This window comes from Nannobrachium achirus (assembly GCF_963921795.1).
Source record: "Nannobrachium achirus genome assembly, chromosome: 3".
In the NCBI taxonomy this organism is placed as follows: domain Eukaryota; kingdom Metazoa; phylum Chordata; class Actinopteri; order Myctophiformes; family Myctophidae; genus Nannobrachium; species Nannobrachium achirus.
In genome coordinates, this window is record NC_137812.1 from 47960360 (window position 1) to 47983645 (window position 23286).

A 23286-nucleotide genomic window follows, 5' to 3' on the forward strand; every position below is an offset into this window, starting at 1 on the left:
CATGGTTATGTGAGTATGATAAGCTAGATGTCTGACAAACATAGTGAATTGGGAGGAAAGCACACGTAACAAAAGGAAACTTATGAGAAGTGATTTTATTTTGTAACAATGACTTTTATGAATCTTTAACTTCATTAACACTATTGGCTAAACTATTTCAGAAATTCTCTAAAAAATAGCACCGTACGACAAAGCCTTGTTAATGTGTTGCCATGTTTTGCACAACCTGGTACCATCTGCTTAGCACTGTTGTATCTCTGATGGCAGAGAGCTGGCATGCAACGTATAATCCAAAGCTCCAGGCTCTAGAGGACAAACGCACGCACACACGCGCGCGCCCACACACACACACACACACACACACACACACACACACACACACACACACACACACACACACACACACACACACACACACACACACACACACACCAAGTTAGTTCTGACAGTAGGCTATGTAGACAAGCAATATGATTTAATGTGTGGAAAATATTCAACTTCCTCATTGTCAAAAGTCAAAGGTCTATCTGTGTTTTAGCCCACAAGCCTGATTTATATATAGCCTACACATAATCTACCGGTAGTCAAGAAAGCTGCTTGGGAAATGCTATGTTTGATTTACTGTATTATACACAGTAAATCAAATGTAGTTTTTCTTTAATAGTTGGAGAAAACATTTGTAAATGTTATAGGTTATGTGCTCTATTACACAAGTAGGTGTAAACTGAAGACAAAACAGATAGTGCTACAGTTTGTAGTCTTAAGAACCTCAAGTGATTACAAAACTCTTTCGCAATATTAAAATTCCACAACAGACACGGAAACATGTTTTGAATCAATCACTGCACAGTTTCAGTTCTTGAATAATGGTGCTTCATTCTGCTTTAAAATTTGGTGGGTCTAATAATGACATTGCTTTCTGTTTCTCAGATTTTGCCAAATTAAGAAAATTGCAAAGATTGTTCTCACTGCACTCATTAATTGTTAGGTTTAGGGATTAGAGATAGATATTCTTTCGCTTTAAGCTTATGGTTAAAAATGTCAAAGAATTGTAAAAATGTCAAAGAATTGTAAAAATGTCAAAGAATTGTAAAAATGTTGCGTACACACTGACAGTATGCCAAAGAAATACCTCAACAAATGATTTGTTCAACTACGTTTTAAGACTTTTAGTCAATGTGGCTTGGATCGGACTGAAACCCTGCCTAAATTTGGAGTCACAGAGTACATAATAGATATGTCATAAATGAGGATGTCCACAGGAAGTCTCAGATCCACACTGGAGAGCTACACCATATTCCCATGTGGATCAGATTATTATTATTATTATTTTCGAAGAATGGAAAATAATGCCTTTGAATAATGCCTGTGAAAAGGCCTTAATGATCCGTTTCACTTTTCTCAGATGGACATTAAGCCTTCCTTACCTTCAAAGCATTCTGGCAATATGAGTTGCCCATCAATGCACTGGGTAGACACTGCATAGCCACACGCCCTGTCCTTGTTCAAACAATAGACTGAGATAATCTCATGGTGGAAGACTCTCTTAGGCTTCAGATCTTCAATCCAGCGTTTTTGTCCCTCATGTAATATCCTTCCTCTTTGCAGGCCAACAGTGCAAGGGCCTGTTACCATAAGAAGAAGTGGACAGGAGTGTTATTAAGGCATATTACAGAAATTATAGAAATAATTATTTACCGTGATGAACATTTCAATATGTGATAGATTTGGCAATTTGCAGGATTCTAACAACACTCTAAAAGCAGTATGTATTGCAGTTATGCCACAGATATCATTTCGTCACTGTTGGGTGGAAGCCTTTTCAGGAAATAGAAAAACAAAACTAATGAAACCAACAGGCACACTTAACTTTCAGTTTAACATTTTTCAAAAATAGCAGATCTAGCTCACAACACATTGTGAGCCTGTAGATCGTCAATTTTTGCTATTTTTAGCGACACTGTAGGGCATTATTGCGACCGAAGGTCGCATATACTCTGAAGAACCGTGTCGCTTGAGTGTCCTTCCGTATCCTCTGTGATGTCAGTGTGATGTCAGTGTGATGTCAGCGAGTTGTGACATCACTTCCTGTACAGGGCGGCTACACAAAATGTGGATAACACTATATATGGAGATAGTCCAGTCCATCTGGAACACAGGGTAGTGTTCCAAACATCTAGGCTGATAATCCAGCTTTTGCAGCGTCACAGGTTCAAGTCCTGACTTGCGACCTCAAGTCCCCATCTCTTCCTGTACGGGGCGGCTAAACAAGACTAAGAAAGACAAAAAAAAAAGAGAAGGATACACAAGACTAAGAAAGACAAAAAAAGAGAAGAATAAAAAAGAAAAAAAGAAGGAGGATGATAAAGATACCAAAAGGAGAGAGAAGAAAGGGTGGATGAGGTACAATGTGCGGTATCCTCCTCCGATCTGATACGGGCGGCTGGACTTAGATCACCTATGAAAGGATGTCCATGAAAGAATGTCCATCCACCTGGAGAAAAGAAAATGTAACAAGGAGGTGGCAACGGGCGGCCAGATAAAGTTATTAGGCCTGGATCCAACTTTAAGTCGATGTATCAAACCGGTACTCGAAACGTACTTAGAATTTAACATATTTTCTAAAGTAAATATGGGGGCGGCTGTGTTAAGAACGTTTCGTTGTCAAGCTCAACGTTGGGCATTTGGACCTATACATGGAGAAATGGAGCGAATCTGTTTGGCTTAAACATGGAGAAGATGTGGATAACACTATATATGGAGATAGTCTAGTCCAATATGTCATATGGGACTACCGTCATAGACAGTAGCCATTGTTAATCCGGAGTCAATGGCTGACTGTCTGTACAGGAAGTGATGTCACATGACATACTTTTTATGCCCATATATGTGTCCTAACATGGAGATGTGGATAACACTATATATGGAGATAGTCTAGTCCAATATGGAACTACCGTCATAGACAGTAGCCATTGTTAGGTCGGAGTCAATGGCTGTCTGTCTGACTGTCTGTACAGGAAGTGATGTCACATGACATACTTTTTATGCCCATATATGAGTCCTTCTGTACCACATCTCCATGTTTAGGCAAACTCCACACAGAAAGGCCCTATCGCCAACCCAACCTAGGGTGTGAGTGATAGGGCCTTTCTGTGTGGAGTTTGCATGTTCTCCCCGTCTCTCCTAGGGTTGATACCCTCACAAAAACATGAACAAACTCCCCCCAGAATGACAACAACTAGAATCGTCAGAGAAACGCTGTGGTTGGCCAGATGGTCAAGAATTGGCGCGACCTCGCCCTTTAGGGCGAGGTCGCATGTCACCATGAGGTCGCATTCCACCCTCAGGTGTCTTACTAGTTTTACACACACACACACACACACACAAAAGCTGAAATACAGTATGGGGATAAAAAGTGTCTGCCCAACAGTAACGCAGTCAGCCTACCAGCTTTAATATAACAAGATTGTGCTGTGGTGCTGTCCTGGGCTATGACACTGATAACTGTATGCTTTAGTGCCAAATGTAACAAATAAATGTAAGATGTGGGTCTCTTTAGTACTTCATGTCAGGCTATGCAAATAGTTAATGAAGTCCTTCATTTTCAGTGGGGCCCAAAAACAAAAAGAAACAAAAAGGTACTAAAGTCTGATTTATACTTACACAACTAAGTATAATTCAGACATACATGCTCACAACACGTCTCAAGACAGCCCGGTTCCTACCCTTGCAAGAAGGCAGTTGGGACCACTCCCCTGTCCCCTGACATGTGCTCTCCATGATCCCATCAATTCTGTAGTCTCCGTTGCAGCCATATTTGATTGATTCCTTGTAGTCGTACTGTCTCTCATCTCTGCTGGACATGAAGCCATTTTCAATCGGCTGCGGTGGGGGGCAGGTTACCGCTGTAAAGGAACATGTTATATAGCCTCGCGTAGCCAGAATCTGCCATTGCAAAGAAAAATTGCCCTTAGCAGATTAGGTCTGGCCCTGCTCAATTATGGGGATTTGGGCAAATTGTTTGGGGGGTACAAACCTTTTACACAGTAAAGTGTACAGTAATACTAAGTACGGCTTCAATAGAAACTCGTAGCTCATATAGCCTACTGTACAACAATTTGTACCACTTACGTCGACATTCAGGAGGCTTGGTCCAGCTGCCAGACGCAGTGCACTGTCCTCTTGCGTTGCCCGCGACTACGAATGGAGCCAGGCAATGGTAGGTCCCACCCAGGCCAAACTCTGTGGTATTCCCTCTGACATACTTATCATAGATTATCAGCCCAAACTCTGGGATCGGAGCAAGACCACAGGTCACAGCTGAGGGAAACCAGATGGAAAACAGAAATCTTTTAACATCTTTTGGATGTACTCATAGGTCTGCAGAAATGCTTTGTAACTACAGGCTCGGACACAGTCAAGTCACCAGCTCTAGATCCAAAGATATTGTTTATTTTAGTACCCATGCAGCTGGCACCCTTAAGAACTAGTGTGCATTCAGACATTTTGATTGGATCACTCGCTACCTTGCACACACTCTGGCACATCTGCAGACTGTAGAGACCATATCATCTTTAGCAGCAGATTTGCCAGAGCCAATTTCGCCTTCAATTTGTCACTTCATAAAAATTTAAAATAAAAGATTGTGATCTGAAGAAAGTTAACCTGAGAATTTAAATTCAAGAATACATTTAAGATGAACATATGTGTGTAGCTGTTTAAAAAAAACATTGTGCTGTGTAGGTGACATGCAATACACACGTTTGCATTCTGGAGTCGGGGTACTCCATGATCCATCTGCTTGGCACTCAGACCTGTTGTGACCGTGCAAGATGTACCTGTATGGAAGAATTGTATACACAAGCCAATTCAGTATTTGTATCAGTCTACTGTAATGTATTAAACAAATAATACAGACAATGTTCCCGACATAATATACAGTATACTGTAGCTCCATCCACAGTGCTCTAAACCTGGGATATTCCAAACAATGAATGTGTTCAACACATGTATCAGGTTCCTTACCCCTCATTGCAGGTGTAGCTGATTATACTCTTATACTCAGTCTGATGCTCACTTTCAAACTGAATCTCTCCATTATACATTGTGTGTGGATATGGGCATCTGACCGCTGTAGGAGTGAAGAGAGGACATGCTCACTATACATTTCATGTGCATATAGCAACATGAAATACCATGTTGCTATGATAGATAGGCTATTATATTGTTACTATTATTTAGATATAACCACTTCAATCCTATATGTTGTTGGCCAATGTCTATTGACCTCCTCTCTATTTCCCCCTACATCAAATCTCTTCTCCAAAAATAGCTGGTCACAATTTGATGCGAATGTTCAGCTATTTCTGGCCAAATGTTAGCCTAATGTTATGCCAAGAATAAGGATACTAGAGGGTTTACATTTTTAAACTATAGGGTAAATTAACAACTATAATAACAACTGAACCACCGGTGAATAGTGTCAATATAATTTGGGCTTAATGGAAACAAATGAAGACCTACGGTCGCACTTGAAGTCAGTTTTGGTCCACACTCCAGTGTTGGCACAAACAATAGTTCGAGAGCCTGAGGAGAAGCTGTGACCTCGTTTACAGGACAGGGTTATCACAACACCCGGGTTGGAGATTCTCTGGATTCCTGGTGCAATAGCATTGTCTGGCAGGACTGGCCTACCGCAATCTGCAAAGTATGTTTCATTAAAAACGTGAATTCTCTCAGGACAGAGAACTAAATTGGAGACATTAATACGTAAGATAAGTGAGATAAACACTCAACTAGTGCACTAGCCCATTCCTCGTGTAGATTATTCTAAATTAGTCAAAACGTAGTACATTAAAATATACTTTTTCATAATGAATTAGGTCTTAGATAGACAAACAGATACTAAAGGCAACAAAAGGCAGTAATGCAAGAAAGCAAAGCCACTGTATGATGAGTGCATAGATTCTGTAAACAAATACCAGTAATGATAATATTACCCTTGGATGTCACAACAGTGAAGAAGGCAAATGGACACAAGAGAAGCAAGGCTGCGATGTGTGCCATCCTCGGGAGCCCATAAACGTTCTGTTCAGCTTCACTTCCTTTGTTTGTCAAAACAGTACTATCAGTCTGTCCCTGTCCCCGATGTTTGTGTTGCTGTTGAATTAAAACAGTTAACAGTCTATTGATTTTTCCCCCCTCTGTTAACCAGCAGCAACCATGGTATCATTTACTGGAAGTGAAAGTCCAGTAGGGGCGGTTAAAAATAAAAAGAAGGAGGGGGAGTGCTGACATCTGCTAAACACACTGCAGAACTCACCCCATCTGTCACAAGTTGAACAGCATTGCTTTGTTGGGGAAGTACTATATCCTCTTTTAAATCAGTGGTTCTCAAAGTGGGGTCCGGTAACCTGCTGGGGCAAACTGCATGGGAGTCCTTGAAAGTTTGAGAACCACTGTTTTAAATATGTAGCTTTTCTTTTTTTAATCAAGTCTGTTTAAATGCTAACACTCACCCTGGCTGCTGCTTACCAGTTGACATCTTTGCTTTTAATTTTGCACACCTCCACCCCAGCATCCACCTGTTGACTCTGTTTCACTTTTGACGATGAGAATCATTGATTTAAAAATGTTATTGATCTCATAATATCATAGATAATATATTAATTAAATTATGAATACATTGTCTGACACAGACATAGAATTCTAGACACATATAATGGACGCTCAATGAGACACTTGCATCTTTCTGTACCATAGCTAATAATTACATTTAAACACGCACGCATGCACACAATATTTTAATGGAACTTATGGAACACCTGTTCTTATTTTTTAATGAGACACATTTTGTTTAGTATTTATGTTGGTTTTATTAAGGCAGCATTCATTTTCCAGTCCACCCTGGTTCTTTGTTGGCAATCCAGGCTATGAAGCACTAATATGTGACATTATGCACGTGCTGCGCTGGTGGGGCTTGCAGGAGGTGCGACACACATTCTGATCTCTGATGGAAGTGTTTTCGCCCTTAGGTTATATTCCATCTTGCCTGGTTCTGAAAGGAAACATTAATGACAAAACAAACGAATTAAGAAACATCTGGACATGGAATATAGTGGCAGTAAGGGTGTTGCTTCTCAAAGGACATCTCTAAACCAAGGGTCTTCAACAGGGGTCCGGGACCCCTAGGGGGTCCTCAGAGTTACTACAGAGGGTCCTCCAAATAGTTTTTACAGTATATTAACCACTTGAACCCTAGCGTCCATATGCTGGGAACTTTAGCCAAAAATAGCAGATCTACAAGCTCACAACGCCTCGCAGCACGAGGCGTTGTGAGCTTGTAGATCGGCTATTTTTGGCAAAGAGGTTTGGTGTAGAGGGGAAAAAGAGCAGACTGAAAGGTCAAGTTTATTAAGTATTGACGGTTCAAGTGGTTAAATATCTGAAAACACAAATTGACATGAATCCAAAATACACTGATAATTATGCTGTTAAAGAATGAAACTATGGAATCTCTGAAAAGGTTGTGGGGGTCCCTGCTTCATCTCTCTCTCAACTAAGGGTTCCTTGGCCTGAAAAGATTTGGGGTAAATTGGATTGGATGTCCAGTCCACCACTCATATTGTAATATCGTCCCCTGTGGGACTACAGAGGTGTTACTCTGAGGGGCCTTTTCCACCGGCAAAGAACCGCCTATGGGATGAACCAGAGGTGTGCTTTTCCACCGAGAACCGGAGTTGGTTCCGAACCGTAAAAGTTGGTTCAGAACCGGAACCACAAAATCCTTGGTTTTTTGTGGTTCCAGAGCCAAATCCTTGGCTCTGGTTCAATCTGGTGGAAAAGCAGGCCGGTTCGCAAGAACGAACCAAGGTTCCCAAGGGAGTTGAACCGGCACTGGTTCTGGAACCGGTTCTTTGCGGTGGAAAAGGCCCCTGAATGAAGTGAACAAGGGCTCACCTTCAAAGCACTCTGGGATGGGCAGGGCTCCATCATTGCAGACACTGGCCACAGGGTAACCGCATTTTTCGCTTCTGTTCAGACAGTAGAAGACAACAGGCTCCTTATGAAGGACTCTGTTTGGCTTCAAATCGGCAATCCAGAGCTTCCTTCCATTGTAGAAGATGCGGCCTCTTTTAATGCCGACCGCACAGGGGGCTGTGGGGAAAATGGATTAATGGTGAGGTATTTTTAACTCAATCTACATCAATTATATCGAGCCAAACGGAAATGAGATTATGATAGTGTACTGTCCCTGGACTCACCCCGACACACTGGTTGGACGGACCAGTTCCCTGAGTTCTGGCACTGTACCTCAGCATCTCCTTCCAGAACGTAGTGCTCATTGCAGGCAAACTTGACCTTCTCCTTATAGCCATGAGCCCGCATCACAGCGAAGGTGATGAAGCCATTTGGTATGGCTCTGGGAATTGAGCAGCTCACATCTGTGTGAAGAAATGATGCTGAGCTCTGAGGATGCAACTCATGGTTAGTAATCACCTACTAACGCTGAGTGTGTGTGTGTGTGTGTGTGTGTGTGTGTGTGTGTGTGTGTGCGTGCGTGCGTGCGTGCGTGCGTGCGTGCGTGCGTGCGTGCGTGCGTGCGTGCGTGCGTGCGTGCGTGTGTTTGTGTGTGCGTGTGCGTGTGTGTTTTCATGTGTTCATACATTTCAGAATGTCTTAGGAATGTATCAACAAGTAAAAATGGAAGCATTTCTTTTCATTTTTACCTACCACGACATACTGGTGGCTCAGTGGCATTTCCATCGGCCATGCAGAATCCTCTCTCAAAGCTCGGTGCTTTGGGTGGGTTGCACTCATATGTCCAGCCTTGCCCATAGATGGTGTTGGTTCCAGCAACTCTCTTGTCATGGATGATTCTGCCATCTCTTGGTGGTTTAGGCAGAGGACAGTTTACAGCTGCAAGGGGGAAGATGATGTTTGTTAACCTGAATTTAAACTAGAGAACATACAGTATCCTAATGCAGGAATCAACATGTTATTTCTACATTATTTAAAAAATATATAGGTAATGCTTGTATTTATAGCCTACTGTATTCACAGCGAAAGTCATGCTATATTGCCAGGCCCTGCTTCACACCTATGCTCACTGACTTTAATTATCAAACCCCAATCTTAAAATGAAATTATATTTATGACTAGTTATTGAACCTGGGTAAAAGCAGGAACTGCAACTGGAAGCTATTCAAGTAGGTCCTATTTCATTTGTGTGTGTGTGTGTGTGTGTGTGTGTGTGTGTGTGTGCGTGCGTGCGTGCGTGCGTGCGTGCGTGCGTGCGTGCGTGCGTGCGTGCGTGCGTGCGTGCGTGCGTGCGTGCGTGCGTGCGTGCGTGCGTGCGTGCGTGCGTGCGTGTGTTCAATACCTCTGCAAAGGGGTGGTGGGTGACTCCAAGTACTATCATGTAGGCACGTGCTTTCATTGGCTCCTTCCATGACATACCTGGGGAAAAAAAGTTGTGTTTTGGTCTAAAATGAATAAAACCAAACCACTGTTACAGGCTGACAGGATTGGCTGATTCAATAAGTAAGTTAAACACTTTAACCTACCGTTCCAATTTAGGGCCTGTCATCATAGGGGGAAAAGGGGTTCAACAGGCTACAGGTCTTGCCTATAACTCAGAGAGTTCTGTGCACTTTCAGAGTTATAGTCCAGCAAAGTGTCCATTTGGTTCCTAACTTTCAATCATTTAGCTCCTTGGAGTCTCCGACTCCACTCTGAGAGCCACTGATTTATCGCCCCATTCTATACTTTGGTTGAACCCGTAGACTGTAAAGGTTTGAACCATGAGTGAGCTTACCCGTCGTCACAAGTGTAGTTGAGCACACTCTTATAGGGAACCTCTTTCCTCCCCATTGCCAAGGACTGTAGAGGCTTGGGGATTGCACACACCTTGGCTGCCAGACAGATGATGGTTATGACAATGTATCTGCAGTATTATCTACTGAATATAAGTGATGGAAATTGATGGAGAAAATCACCTATTGATTATATATAATCATTACGCATTACAATTACCGTTAATACCTTTTTGAATTTAATATAGGTTGACCTTTGAACTACTAATGGAAATTGTGTTGCTGGCTACTTCCACAGGAGACAGGTTGCAAACAGTCCACTCAATAAAACCCTTAACCATTGACCAGGCAATTAGTCAACTAGACCAGTTGAAGACAATGTTTTTTTTGATGGATTACATAGCCATGTGTATTAATAATCACGTGTTGTATTAATGTGGAGTTTAATGTGTTATGTTTGTGTGTATTTAGATATGTAATACATTTATTTGGAATTCACTCAACAGCTTTGAGAACTTTTGATATTAAAGTGATAGTTCATCCCCAAAATGACTTTCTTTCCTATTGATTTCTCACCTCATGGATATGTCTTTGTTTTTGTCACATTCCTAATTAGCCAATAATTTGAGGAGACTTATTTTCTGCATAGGCCTCTTAATTGTGTCTCCATAGGGAAACATTGCTGGTCATCAAATTATTGGCTTAGGAATGTGACAAAAACTAAAAAATATACACGAAGTCTCCATGGGGTGAGTAATCCATAGAAAAAAAGTATTTTTTTGGGTGAACTATCCATTTAATTTGCTCGAACTTCAGATTTTTTATGTGAATGGCGAGTGAATTCTGTGGTGAGTTGATTATTTCCAGCTCTTCCTCGAGCTGCTTAAAACAACAAATCAATTGTGTTTAATATACTATTGCAGAAAACCGACAATCAGGTTGTAAGTGTAACAGTGAGTGAACTCACGGGCACATGTTAAGTCTGAGGGCGTCCACTCTCCTGTGGCAGTGCAGGAGATCCTTCGAGGGGACGCTGTGGAAGGTGTGTACCCCCGTTCACATGCAAGGGTCACCTCCTCGCCCACCTCATACACTCGTTTTAGGGTTAACTCGTCAATGCCATCCCTGATGGGCGGGCGGCCGCACACTGAGGGAAACAGGAAAAACATGCAGAATCTTTAACCACTTAACCAGGGGTGTCAAACTCCTGTTTTGCAGCCCCCAGAGTGGTCCACCAACATGTTTTTCAGAAAAGTAAAAATCACACCCAATGTGAAGTGAGCGGTGGTACAGGCTACACACACACACACACACACACACACACACACACACACACACACACACACACACACAGACACACACACACACACACACACACACACACACACACACACACACACACACACACACACACACTCACACACACATTGCTATGGCAAAACGCTGAGGAAAACACATTGCTATGGCAAAACGCTGAGGGGAAAAAGTGGCTACAGATAGGTCTAGGATGTAACTGGTGATGTAATGTGATGTAATATGGCTACACACACACATATTGCTATGGCAAAACGCTGAGGAAAACACATTGCTATGGCAAAATGCTGAGGAAAAGTGGCTACAGATAGGTCTAGGATGTAACTGGTGATGTAATGTGATGTAATATGGCTACACACACACACACACACACACACACACACACACACACACACACACACACACACACACACACACACACACACACACACACACACACACACACACACACACACACACACATTGCTATGGCAAAACACTGAGGAAAACACATTGCTATGGCAAAACGCTGAGGAAAAGTGGCTACAGACACACGCACAGCCACTCTATGGAGCCGCTCAAAAACGTACTACCTTTTATGACTCCCCTCCCCCCTCCCTTCTGCTTCCCCGTGACTGCATGTAAAAGGACCACTATTTTTTACAGCTGAAAGTGAGTTTTTCCAAATAAGAGGAGTCAAGAGACATTTGTTTTATATAGTTTCACTTACTAAATATCATTTTGAAATTGAATTGTTTTACTTTCTGTTTACTATTTAACGTTTCTATCAATTACTCACCCCATGGAGACTTGAATTCATGAATATATTTGTTTTGTTTGTCGCATATAAGCCAATAATTTGATGACCAGCAGTGGTTCTCTATGGAGAAACAAATAGCCTGCTTTGTTCCCTATGGAGTCTCCTCAAATTGTTGGCTTATGAATGCAACAAAAACTAAAAAGTATCCATGAATTCTCCATGGGGTGAGTAATTGATAGAAAAGGCCCATTTGGGGGGTGAACTGTCCCTTTAAATAAAATTTGCATTGTTTATTTCACCAATAATTAAAGTAGCTATTCTTCTTGATAATAATAAAAAGATTGTACATTTATATACTATACTGTAGTTATGGCAATGACTGAGACAGCAGGTTGAAAAAAGCCAGTGATAGCAGTGTAAGTAAACATACTGTAACTGGTCGCGGCCCTCATCAAGTCACCTTTCGCCCAATGCGGCCCAAAATAGGAACATCAGGTTGATAGTGTTTATTGAAGAACAAAAGCAACGACCTGTACATGTTTCATTTAAGCCACACAGCTTTTGTCTTGGAGGCTCTGCAGTTTTTTAAAAGTCAATCCAGTTGGCATGTGGCTCTAATCTAGTCCTCCATCTATTGAGGTTTGTGAAGACAGATGTCGACTCTTATGCAACATACAAACAAACAAACAAACAAACAAACAAACAAACAAACAGTACTTTACCGGTATGCCCACAATTCATTGCATCGATTCCAGTCTCTTTTGCAAAAACATGAAGCATTTTGAAGAGATTTCTCTTTACCTTTCTTAGATGTTACAGTTGTGTATAAAGCAACTTGGCAGAGGAACAGCAAAGCCAGTGTTGGAGTCATGGTCTTTGAAGCGAGATCTCCAAACTGCACACTCTAACTTTGGGTGGATGTTACATAAGGGTGCATGATGTTCTGCTCAAGCTCCAATTAATGCCAGAATAGGCTCTGATTGTTTGAATCCAAAGGTCATTGCTAATGCATAATGTTTGCTCAGAGTTTAACTTTGGTTTTGTACATAGACACGCAGCTGATACAGATGCTGACGCACACAGACAAACAGGGGATGAGAGACTCATGTTTTACAAAGACATTAAGCATTGGGATTATAGGCTACAGACCACTGTGTAACTAGGTTACACGTAATTTGCTGATTAAAATACAAAAAGGGTGGCACAGTCCCATTGCAGGTAAACTACATTACTGGGATGAAATGGCCTCTACTGTAGATTAAAGGCATTTTTAAGTAAACTGTGTCTAAAACTGTGTGTGTGCTCAGTTAACTAAACTGTCCCAAAGTACAGAAGTACATGTAGGCCTACTGATATATCTACATACCAATTATGCAACTAACACAATTGTCACTATCAGGTGGAACCCTTGATGGTCCAAAATGGTTAGTTTTCAAGAAATGGAAAGAATAACCTGTGTTCCAATAGAATCAATGTAGTTATTGATTAATCACGCAACACAAGCTCTTCTTAATACTTTCATTTGGTTAAGAATGTATAAAACCCACAGACACACTTCATTATTTAAACTTTAACTTTAAAAATATTATAGCAGATCATATATATATAGCAGATCACCATGCATTATAGCTATTTTTGCTATTTTGTTTGGCACTGTGCCACCGAAAACTTTGATAATAGAGGGTAAGCATCATATATCACTCAGGATCAGCACCATGGACAGACTGAGTGGCAGACTGAGTGGCAAAACATAATGCAGCATGAAGCATTGGAGTTTGGAAGCGCTCCTCCTCACACCTACTGACTTCTCATGACTTCTTCTGATCCATACAGTATATGGCCATATCATTGATATGAATTCATTTTCCCCATTGTCTTGAAAGGGGGAAAATTCAAATGGTAAGACAAAATTAATTTGCAAGTGTGTCTCGAGTCACATGAGTTTTTTAGGGGGAAAGATTTGCATTTTGTGTAAGGTGCTATATAAAGTAAGTAGATAGATATCATTCAGGGGTGCCATGGATTTACAGGGTGCCCTGAGCCTAAATGTTTGAGAACCACTGCCTTGTTGAACAAAGAAGAACTGTTAGCAAGGTAACTTCAGGTTTAACCCTACGATTTCAGTGTTAGAGTGGTTCACTTCTTGTTGGATGTTTGGAGTGGCCAATAATGTAACTGCTGATAATGTGCAATAATAAAATCTAATGTAGCATCAGTGGACATTTCAGCTGACTTACAGTAAATGCTGTGAAAGACTTAAAATAATTGTTGTTGGCAGGTTTAAAGAACGACTTTGGTTTTGGTTGTGTATAGTTAACTTGCCAATGATGTAATCAAAAACAATTATCCATTGACTGAATGAATATGCTCCTCCTTGTCCTCACAGGACAGTAGGCCTACAGTTCAGATAAAGGTCTACTAATAGGATTTAAACCCAAGAAAGCACTATGGCTTGTTTACATTGGGGTCCCAATTCCACTCCTTGTACTCAATTCATTGAGCAATTCATTGACTTACACTGTAGCTCCAGGAGAGTCTGGAGGAGCTCTTTTATAGCCTGTCAACGAACTCGAACAAAGCTGATTCAGACAGTATAGAATTCACGAAACCTTCATTCACCCGTAAGTCATTGAGAAGTATATTTTAAATTGACAATTTCTAGTCAATGGAGACATTATTTTTTTATGTGACCTTCCGATTCCCAGACGACCTCTCTACCCATTTGAGCTCAAAGGTTTGCAGAACAGATATATTGTTGTTATTTTGTTTATGTAGGCCTATGTATGCTGTCTGTAAAACATGCATAAACATGCGTAGGCTAACGCATGTTTATGCATGTGGTAGGCTATGATAAGGCAGGATGTAGTAAGAACAGGAAGGATTTGTTAATGTCATTTGTTTTCCTTTTGTGTAATGTGTCTGGCATGGCATGAAAATAAAAATGTACTGTAATCATTTCATATTCATGCTTTAAGACCGCCTGGAGAACAATTCAGGGTAATTTCGGTGCCCCCATATTTTCCTCTATCACCACCCATATAGGCGAAAAGAAACTTGTAGGTTTATTTATTTATTTTATGGCACTTTATTTACTCACTTCAGTGAGTATGACTTTTCTAGCCCCTGCCACAGGTGGGAGTGCAAGGCTCCATCGGTTTAAACCACTTTGATCTGGTCAGAAAGCTTAATAAATAGCCTAAATAGCCTACGTTTATGTTATTATATATTTTTTAAACTGTCCAACTCCTACCTATAAGTCGTAGGCCTAGCTATAAGTTATGACATGATTGGCAAAAAAATCCCAAAATATTCATATAGGCCTATCATTTGTTCAAGATTGTATTCAATGTAATTTCATTACATTATCGGTGAACTGGTGCCATTACTGACTCCACTATGGCAGCAAACCGCTCCGTTCCCACTGAAAAGCATTTGAATTCAGTGACCGCACCCTTAAAGGGATAGTTCACCCCAAAAATAATTTTTTTCCCCCTATCGATTACTCACCCCATCAATACTTGAATTCATGGATGTTTTTGTTTCAACCCTCATGTATCCAGTAAGAGACACAAAGGAGGCTCTTTATGTCTCAATAGGAAACTGCTGTTGGTCATCAATATTGTCTATATATGCGACAAAAACACAAAAATCTCCATGAATTCAAATCTCCGATAGAGAATAAGTCATTTTGGGGTTGAACTATCCCTTTAAAGAGGTGGTGCCATAGTTTTGTACTGTTTCTGTTGTGTCTAGAGTTAACATTAGGCTGTGGTTGTGGGTGTGGTTATAACTTATAATATGCAAATATGTCTTGTCTTCCCTGTGCATTTTTTGTTTCTTCCTGAAAGCCTATATGACATCATAAAATCATCCCATCCAAGATGTGGGCATCTCAGATGTGGGCGTGGCTAACTCAAACATACACAGGTGGGTGGTGCTGTGGTATGGCCACAGAAAAACATAATGCTAACTCTTTCTGTACACTTTTGGGGGGAAAATCTCCCTCCTAGTATAATCTCTAATATCTGATGGTCATGTTTAGGGGGCAAAATCTCAAGGCACCCCATCTTTAGTAGCTTTAGCAAAATAAAAAATAAAAATCACACCCGTGTGAACTGAGCGGTGGTTTCCCCCCCCTCCCCCCCCTTCCCCCCTGTGTGTGTGTGTGTGTGTGTGTGTGTGCGTGTGTGTGTGTGTGTGTGTGTGTGTGTGTGTGTGTGTGTGTGCCTGGTCTGGCCTGGCCTGAACAACAGCGCCCCTCCCTTAACATGTGTGGTCAGAAAAGGTTACTGCAGGCTACAGACAGACAGACAGACACGCAGACAGACATACCCACACACACGGCCACGTATAGGAGCGTTGTGACCACCGCTCAAAAACAGATACAGATACAGTTGCGGGTGCGGGTGCGCAGTTTGTCCACATGATGGCGTCCTCATCCCAAATTCCTCGGCTGCTCACTCGCAGCCCTTGGTTGCAGGGCAGGGGCCCTACCCTCCCTCCCTCCCTCCCAGTCCCAAGCCAACCTCCCACTGTGGATCTGACATCACCCTGCACAGTGAGAAGGAGGAAGCAGAGCTGTCACTGAACTACTGGAGCAGACAGCCAGGATAGGATAGATCACACACTTTACAGCCAAGTCAACATTCACTACTCCTTCAACTAGTTGAACACAGCAAGGCTGCGCTTCTGAAAAAGGTGCCCGTTGGATTTAAAATACGCAAAGAAAAGAGAGCAGTAATAACGCTTGTTCTTATTGCTTGATTGTTTATTTGTTTGTTGTTGTTTTTTTAAGCCATGGCTGATCAATCAACAAGCTCAAATGAGTCGGACTCGGAGATGGCGAACAAGTTCGCCCGCAAAGGTGCTCTGAAGCAAAAGAACGTCCACGAAATCAAGGACCATAAATTTACAGCGAGGTTCTTCAAGCAGCCGACTTTCTGTAGCCACTGCACCGACTTCATCTGGTAAGCGCAATGGAGTTGAACACTCCCAACATGCTCGCCCAAAAGAACTAATCTACAACAAGCGTGTTCAGGCTTGTATGGGGCTTTTAAGCCGTGACATCATTTTGTAGGCAGAGGAGAATCTGCCCCCAGAGCATTTTCTGTCCCTTGCTATTTTCAACAGATCCGAGACAAAAATAACGACTAAAGTCTAATTCTAACACTTTCCTTTCAACAACAAAGAGAAGAAAAATGTGTAAATAGTAAAAATAGTAAAAAGATTCACGGAAACTGGGGGCAGAAATGCTCCTCTGCCTACAAAATGATGTCATACTTAACAGCCCCATAGAGAGAGGAGTTATTTTGGGCGAGCAACACCACCGTACTACGAAGTATAAAGTCTTTACTATAACTGCCTGTTGAATACTGGCTGCTGTGTGTGTGAGTGTGTGCACGATTATGTAACAACTCCTGCTATTATAACTCCCCAACTCAAACATGTTGGAAAGCTAAAGCGAAATATCCATCCATATAGTGACACAATGGGTTCTCTTATGTTGTCACAAATCATGATGAGTGAGCGTTCAAATCTGCATACCAGACAACTGTTGCAGCTTTAAATCCTGCATTGCTTTGGTCACGTTAATAACAGAGGGACAACTTCGTCGTAACCTCCTCCTCTCTGATCATGTGATAGTGAATATTAAACAGGCCTAATAGCTTTCGCATCCGTTACTTGATAACAAACTTAAGGCACTGGCACTGCCCAATTTGCAGCAGTCAAACCCCCAATAAAAAAACAAAACGAGAAAGCTGCATGTTTAATAGGAATGAATAGCCTATATAGACTTAGGCTATGCTATGGTTTGAAAGGCTAGAAGGGGCGCACCCATGTTAACAACCCACGCTGTGGAAGGAAGGGGGTGTGTTCCTCATGTGTAATTGGTTTATACAGTCTAAATCATTCTGCAGGACAACCTATGGCCAAGATAATGCCACTCCTTAGTGTGTGTGTGTGTGTGTGTGTGTGTGTGTGTGTGTGTGTGTGTGTGTGTGTGTGTGTGTGTGTGTGTGTGTGTGTGTGTGTGTTCATGACATAGGGCTGGTGGAGGAAGTAAATTATTTGTTGACACATCATCAGATGTAGGCCTACAAACTTCAACTCAACAACATGCAGTTGACATGATCCCTGCTCCCGCATGTTTCTTTCACCGTACCTTGTTGAGAATGCTTAAGATCATCCTATTCCACATTTAGCTCCTTGTGGTATTTGTTTGTTTACAGTGTGTGTGTGTGTGTGTGTGTGTGTGTGTGTGTGTGTGTGTGTGTGTGTGTGTGTGTGTGTGTGTGTGTGTGTGTGTGTGTGTGTGTGTGTGTAGATAGATAGATACCTTTATTATCCCAAGGGGGAAATTCATTCTGTGTGTGTGTGTGTGTGTGTGTGTGTGTGTGTGTGTGTGTGTGTGTGTGTGTGTGTGTGTGTGTGTCATAGACTGTGTGTGTGCGTGCGTGCGTGCTGCTCTTGTTTTCAAGCTGTGTGTCTGTCTTTCAAGCTGCTCAAATCTAATTGTCCCTTGTGGGATTCATAAAGTAGTTTGAAGCTAAATTAGAGGTTGATTCATAGAACACTGCATCTGTGTGCATTTTAACCACTTCCCTCCTGTCCTGCTTTTTAGTTTGACCACAGCAGAGAGCTGTAGAGCTATACTGTGTAGATACTGCACTAGTTAGAGGCAATTGTAAACGGTTATGTAGAACAGTGGTTCTCAACCTTTTCAGGCCACGACCCCCAAAATAATCATATTTGAAATGGGGACCCCCACCCTGCACAAGCACATTTCTACCTCTAATATTTGACAATTTTACCAATGTTTGACCAGAGGTACTACAAAGGTCTTTAACGTCCTTAAATTGTCACTTTAGAAATGTGCAGATCCCCTGTATACACATATACTGTATGTTGGTCTGTTTACTGTTAGAGTGAGAAAACAATGTTAACATTTAGCTAAACATCTGGGGACCCCTCAAAATAATTTGGGGACCCCTCTGGGGGTCCCGACCCACATGTTGAGAACCACTGATGTAGAACAACAGATAACATACATGCATCATACATGCATTGCATGTATGTATGTATGTATGTATGTATGTATGTTGCATAGATAGATAGCTACCATACATACATGCAAAGAAAATAAAAGTTTGCACACTGTAGCTCCCTTCTGAACGGTTTATTTTGGTACTACCTGAGTGGGCTGAGCGATTGTGTTGTATAAAAATGCAACAAAATGCATGCTCTTCAACTGTGGATGTCTTTCTCTTCACAGGGAGAAAGAGTAAAATGTAAATTAATTAATTAATTCCTCCTTCTGCTCTGTTTTCACAGGGGATTTGGAAAACAAGGATTCCAGTGCCAAGGTAAAACAAATTAACATCCAGAGACATGGTTAATATGGCCCACTTAACACTCACATACTCTGTGTGTGTGTGTGTGTGTGTGTGTGTGTGTGTGTGTGTGTGTGTGTGTGTGTGTGTGTGTGTGTGTGTGTGTGTGTGTGTGTGTGTGTGTGTGTGTGTGTGTGTGTGTGTGTGTGAGATGTGGGGGCAAAGCGTACACCCTACAGGCTACGAACCAGAAACGCTTCTTTCTTTTAGCCTGTCTCTCTCTCTCTGTGATTCTCTGGACAGCAAGCTTGTTGTTTAAACAGCCCACATACAGGAGGAAACGCGTGGCATTTGGTTGTCTGTGATTATGATTCAGTTTGTCTGTTTATAAAAGCCTCTGATCGCCAAGTGAGATAGCATAAATATCAAGGTTCTCCACATGTTGGCCATTGTGTATGGTCATTGGTCAAATAGGGGAGGCTTTAGTTAACTGAAAAAATTGCCTGCTGAATATCCTGCAGAGATGGAGAAATTGTCGTATATTAATGGTATATTCTAGTACTGGTAGAGGATGAATAGCAGAGCTCAAGACAAAGTGGAAGAGAAGGAGAGGGGCAGAGGGAGTTGCATGCAAATGTGGTCAGCAGACAGACATACAGCTCTTACCAGCTGAGCCTGCTATTGCTAACAACATGGACAAAAGACAATTGTCTTTTGTCTTAACCTGCCAGTCGGAGCGTAAGCAAGCAACCCGTTCCTTCGTCACGACTGCATAAGTTTCCATCTAATGTGGAAAGTGTTGTGCTTGCCAGCTTTTACGTTTTGGCTGTGAGTGCTCAGGTAGCTGTGCGGATGATGTCAAAGAGATGATGTTTCCCATGGATTTCTTTTTTCTTTTTTGCAGATAAACATTGACATCAATGACTTTATTTGGAAAACCATAATTTATACCCACTGGAACACATTGAAATTCTTCTTTGTATTTCATTATTAACCGACTGCATACGTTTTCTTTTTAGAATTGTTCTTTTATATTTATATCTACACACACACACACACACACACACACACACACACACACACACACACACACACACACACACACACACACACACACACACACACACACAGAGACGTTCACTAAGAACAATAGTTCTGTACATTTCCTGGAGCCTGAGGATGAATCCTTACCTGAGAGCTAGGGCTTTTGATCCCAATGCCTCAGAAGCCATCTCATGGAGTGAGATATAAGGATGGAGTGGCACAGCCACAGAGAGAAAACATTAAAGAAACAATAGAGATGGAGGCCTGTTAAGAATTCTTACACACATTGCCAGGTGACTTTATAATACTATGAATTTGCTGTAACTACTACTGTACGCTTGTGCATATTGTCCCCTAAAAAAAACCTGTGAAGAAAAATATTCAGACCATAAGTTAATGTTGATCCTTTCCCCGACAGCCGCCTTAACAACCACTCTGTTACGTGTTCAGGTGTCGTAGCCGCATGATGTAACACAGGATAGGTTCAAGTAAGAGTAGAGACTAGAGAGATATGAATATGATTAAAAATTAAGCTAAAATGAATAGACTTATAAAGTCTGACCCTGGCCATCTGCACTTGGTCTGTCTGAGTTAGGCCAATGTTAAAATTATGCTAAAGGCTGGAACTTTAGAGAGAGAAAAGGAGATGACTGCGTTATACAGCATCAGAGATTCCATGCGCAAGTGGTACAGAAGTGATGTTGCACTTGCACATACTCAGAGGCTTCCGCTTGACTGCACCCACCTTTTCCACAATGGATACGTTCCCATATTATGCTAATAAACCCATTTTAGTGGGACAAAGGTGAGAACTGATAAGTAATAGCCTTTCTATTCAAAGAAAGAGAAAGAGTTTCCACTGAAAAATACCTGTCTGTCCATCAATTATTAAACCAAGCCTGTTGGAAATGAGGGTCACTGCAACAGGCTTGTGGGGGAGTGTGTGTGACTGTCAAGCCCTGAATGAAAAGAGAAAGGTGATAAACTGGACGGTGGTGGCCTTTCCCTAACTAGAATGACATTTAACTTTCAAGCCTATAAGTGTGTGTTCTCTAGGAATAGAGTGTGTCATTCACTGCTGTGGCAATTAGATCTCATCTCATCTTAGGTGTAGTTTATGTCCATAGGACTATTATTGGACACTTTGACCAGACTGACAACTACATTTTTATAATACCTTAATAGTGTCTTGATCTTGAATGTATAGGCCAGTCAGAATCGCTAATCCAGGCCTAACAGGGATCCTTACCGATAGTAATACGATTTCAGCCTGGTGCCAGGTCAAAGTTTGAAACGGGGACTAGCCTATCAGCATTTACCTTTCCTCAATGGTATCTGTGTTTTCAACTCGCATCTTATCTCTACCCCCTGAGGCCAGTCCTATTACAGCAGGCTCCTATTTCCACGCTCTGACATGCAGCGTTTGTGCAGGTGTCTGAAATCACTGTTAAACTGTCGCCGTACGTGCACCCATGCAATCTGTACCCGTGTCACTCTGTACCTACAGACCCTTGATCCAAATTCAGGTTATTTTTTAGTTACTTTTGGCAAACCAAGCGGTCTTGTTGTTTCAACATTGCCCTGCTTTGCATTCATTTAGTTACCTGATATTCGCCCTAGGGACCTGCACACTTGTGCAAGTGCAGTCTTGTGGGGCCATTTAGGAGTCAAATTAGTCTACATGGTTCAGGGAGTCGGTACTTGTTTAAGGAGGGAGGGGAGACTAGACTTGTCCAGCTGTGGCCATTTCAATCAGTGTCCAACATCTTGGTATGCACTGAACTCTAGTTACCACCACCAACACCAATATAGATATAGACATTTTAAGTATAAAATATGACTTAATTGGTACGATGTCAAATCAAGAATATTCATTTAACAACCATTGATAATAAGATATTACAATAAAAAATAAAGTAAGAAAGAAAGAAAATTAGATATTGTCATGCCAAATAATGTTTGATGACATGGATAGAAGGAATACATTATCATTTACAATTTAAAATACTTTTAAATGCTCCACTTAATGCAGTGTTTTCCTGGCTTCCACACAAATGTAATGAAGAATGAATCAATGGGAACATAATCCATTAAACTGCTGGCTTTGAAAAGGACTCCCCAGTATAATGTGTGGGAGGCTAGGCTTCTGAAGTGCATCTCTCGTATATGCACTACATCCAATTTATTTAATGGCATCTAAGAAAGTGAGCGGACTGCGCACGGTGCGTAGCCCCGGAGGAAATTGATGTGAATTGAAGAATTGTAGAAAGGACATTAATTCGTTTAGGGAAAAACAAGTGAATTGTAACCAAGCCTTTCAATGTGAGTTATGGGAAGGCAACTTTCCTGAGTGGGAAAGTGCCTTCATTTAAGGCAGTTAATAGTTAAATAAACGCTCCAGATTTTGCTGTGAGGAGCAGACATTGTCATCCAGAACTTTAAGCACATAGACCTTACAGTAGGATATATAGACTATACCTTTGATATACTAAAGCGATATGGCAGGAGAAGAACCTGTGGCATATCGTGTATATCTGATGACTAGTGGATGTTGTTAGGAACTTTGCTGTACGTCAGGCCAACAGCATGACTGCTCTCTCTCACTACTAATGTGAATTGTGAAACATCATCCTCACAGACAGCAGCAGGCCAGGCTATTACAGACTCCTACATTGAGAGCATGCAAGAAGCACCAAGTCAATAAACCAATGTTTTATCTAACGCCAACCGCTATTATTGATGCACATGTGGTCTAGGTTGACCGTGTGGAGTGATTGGTGTTTGGACAGCATATCCACTATGGTGGGTGGAATCTCAATAATGACACTGTTGACAGTCTATGGAAAGGTAAACTCTGTTAATATCTTACGCCCCCGCCTATAGTACATTTCTCGGTTTATTATTATTTCTGGCTCTTGATGGTCTGTGTCTCCCTTCCACACCTGTCATTAAATGCATTCTGATGAGTGAGAGTTGTACGGTTCAATCGATGTTGAACAGCAGCATTCTGTTGAGTCTTTTGAATTGTATTTGGGACAGAGGT

At 41.5% G+C, this 23286-nt stretch overlaps 2 protein-coding genes across 3 annotated transcripts in view; one reads left to right on the forward strand and one right to left on the reverse strand.

Moving 5' to 3' along the window:
• Window positions 1–166: 166 nt before the first annotated feature.
• LOC308282303 (sushi, von Willebrand factor type A, EGF and pentraxin domain-containing protein 1-like) lies at window positions 167–12829 on the reverse strand. Its single transcript, XM_080722650.1, has 18 exons — window positions 12670–12829; window positions 10783–10962; window positions 9818–9914; window positions 9383–9459; window positions 8734–8919; window positions 8265–8444; window positions 7960–8157; window positions 6962–7057; window positions 6535–6601; window positions 6323–6458; window positions 6000–6159; window positions 5524–5700; window positions 5026–5131; window positions 4762–4838; window positions 4132–4320; window positions 3726–3905; window positions 1428–1625; window positions 167–305 (listed from the first exon to the last, which is right to left on the reverse strand). The coding sequence occupies exons 1-18, from the start codon at window positions 12737–12739 to the stop codon at window positions 241–243; spliced, it is 2439 nt and encodes an 812-aa protein (XP_080578776.1). The 5' UTR covers window positions 12740–12829; the 3' UTR covers window positions 167–240.
• A 3597-nt stretch (window positions 12830–16426) lies between these two features.
• The window catches only part of LOC308281284 (protein kinase C alpha type-like), a 210052-nt gene continuing 203192 nt past the window's right edge, over window positions 16427–23286 (forward strand). Inside the window, exons 1-3 of one of the 2 annotated variants that reach the window (XM_080721426.1) lie at window positions 16427–16566; window positions 16664–16835; window positions 19201–19232. In XM_080721426.1, the coding sequence (XP_080577552.1) occupies window positions 16666–16835; window positions 19201–19232 (202 nt within the window). In that variant the 5' untranslated portion in view covers window positions 16427–16566; window positions 16664–16665. Of the gene's footprint in view, window positions 16836–19200; window positions 19233–23286 lie in introns of both variants that reach the window. The other variant, XM_080721427.1, reaches the window with a different exon arrangement.

Excerpts from the sequence above, each read along its gene's own strand:
- LOC308282303 (XM_080722650.1), bottom strand. The coding sequence starts at position 12,739 with ATGACTCCAACACTGGCTTTGCTGTTCCTCTGCCAAGTTGCTTTATAC. Across the intron at positions 9,915-10,782 it reads CTCAGACTTAACATGTGCCC|CCAAGGTGTGTGCAATCCCC; the intron begins GTGAGTTCACTC and ends TCTGTCTGGCAG. Across the intron at positions 8,445-8,733 it reads TGAGCCACCAGTATGTCGTG|ATGTGAGCTGCTCAATTCCC; the intron begins GTAGGTAAAAAT and ends TTCTTCACACAG.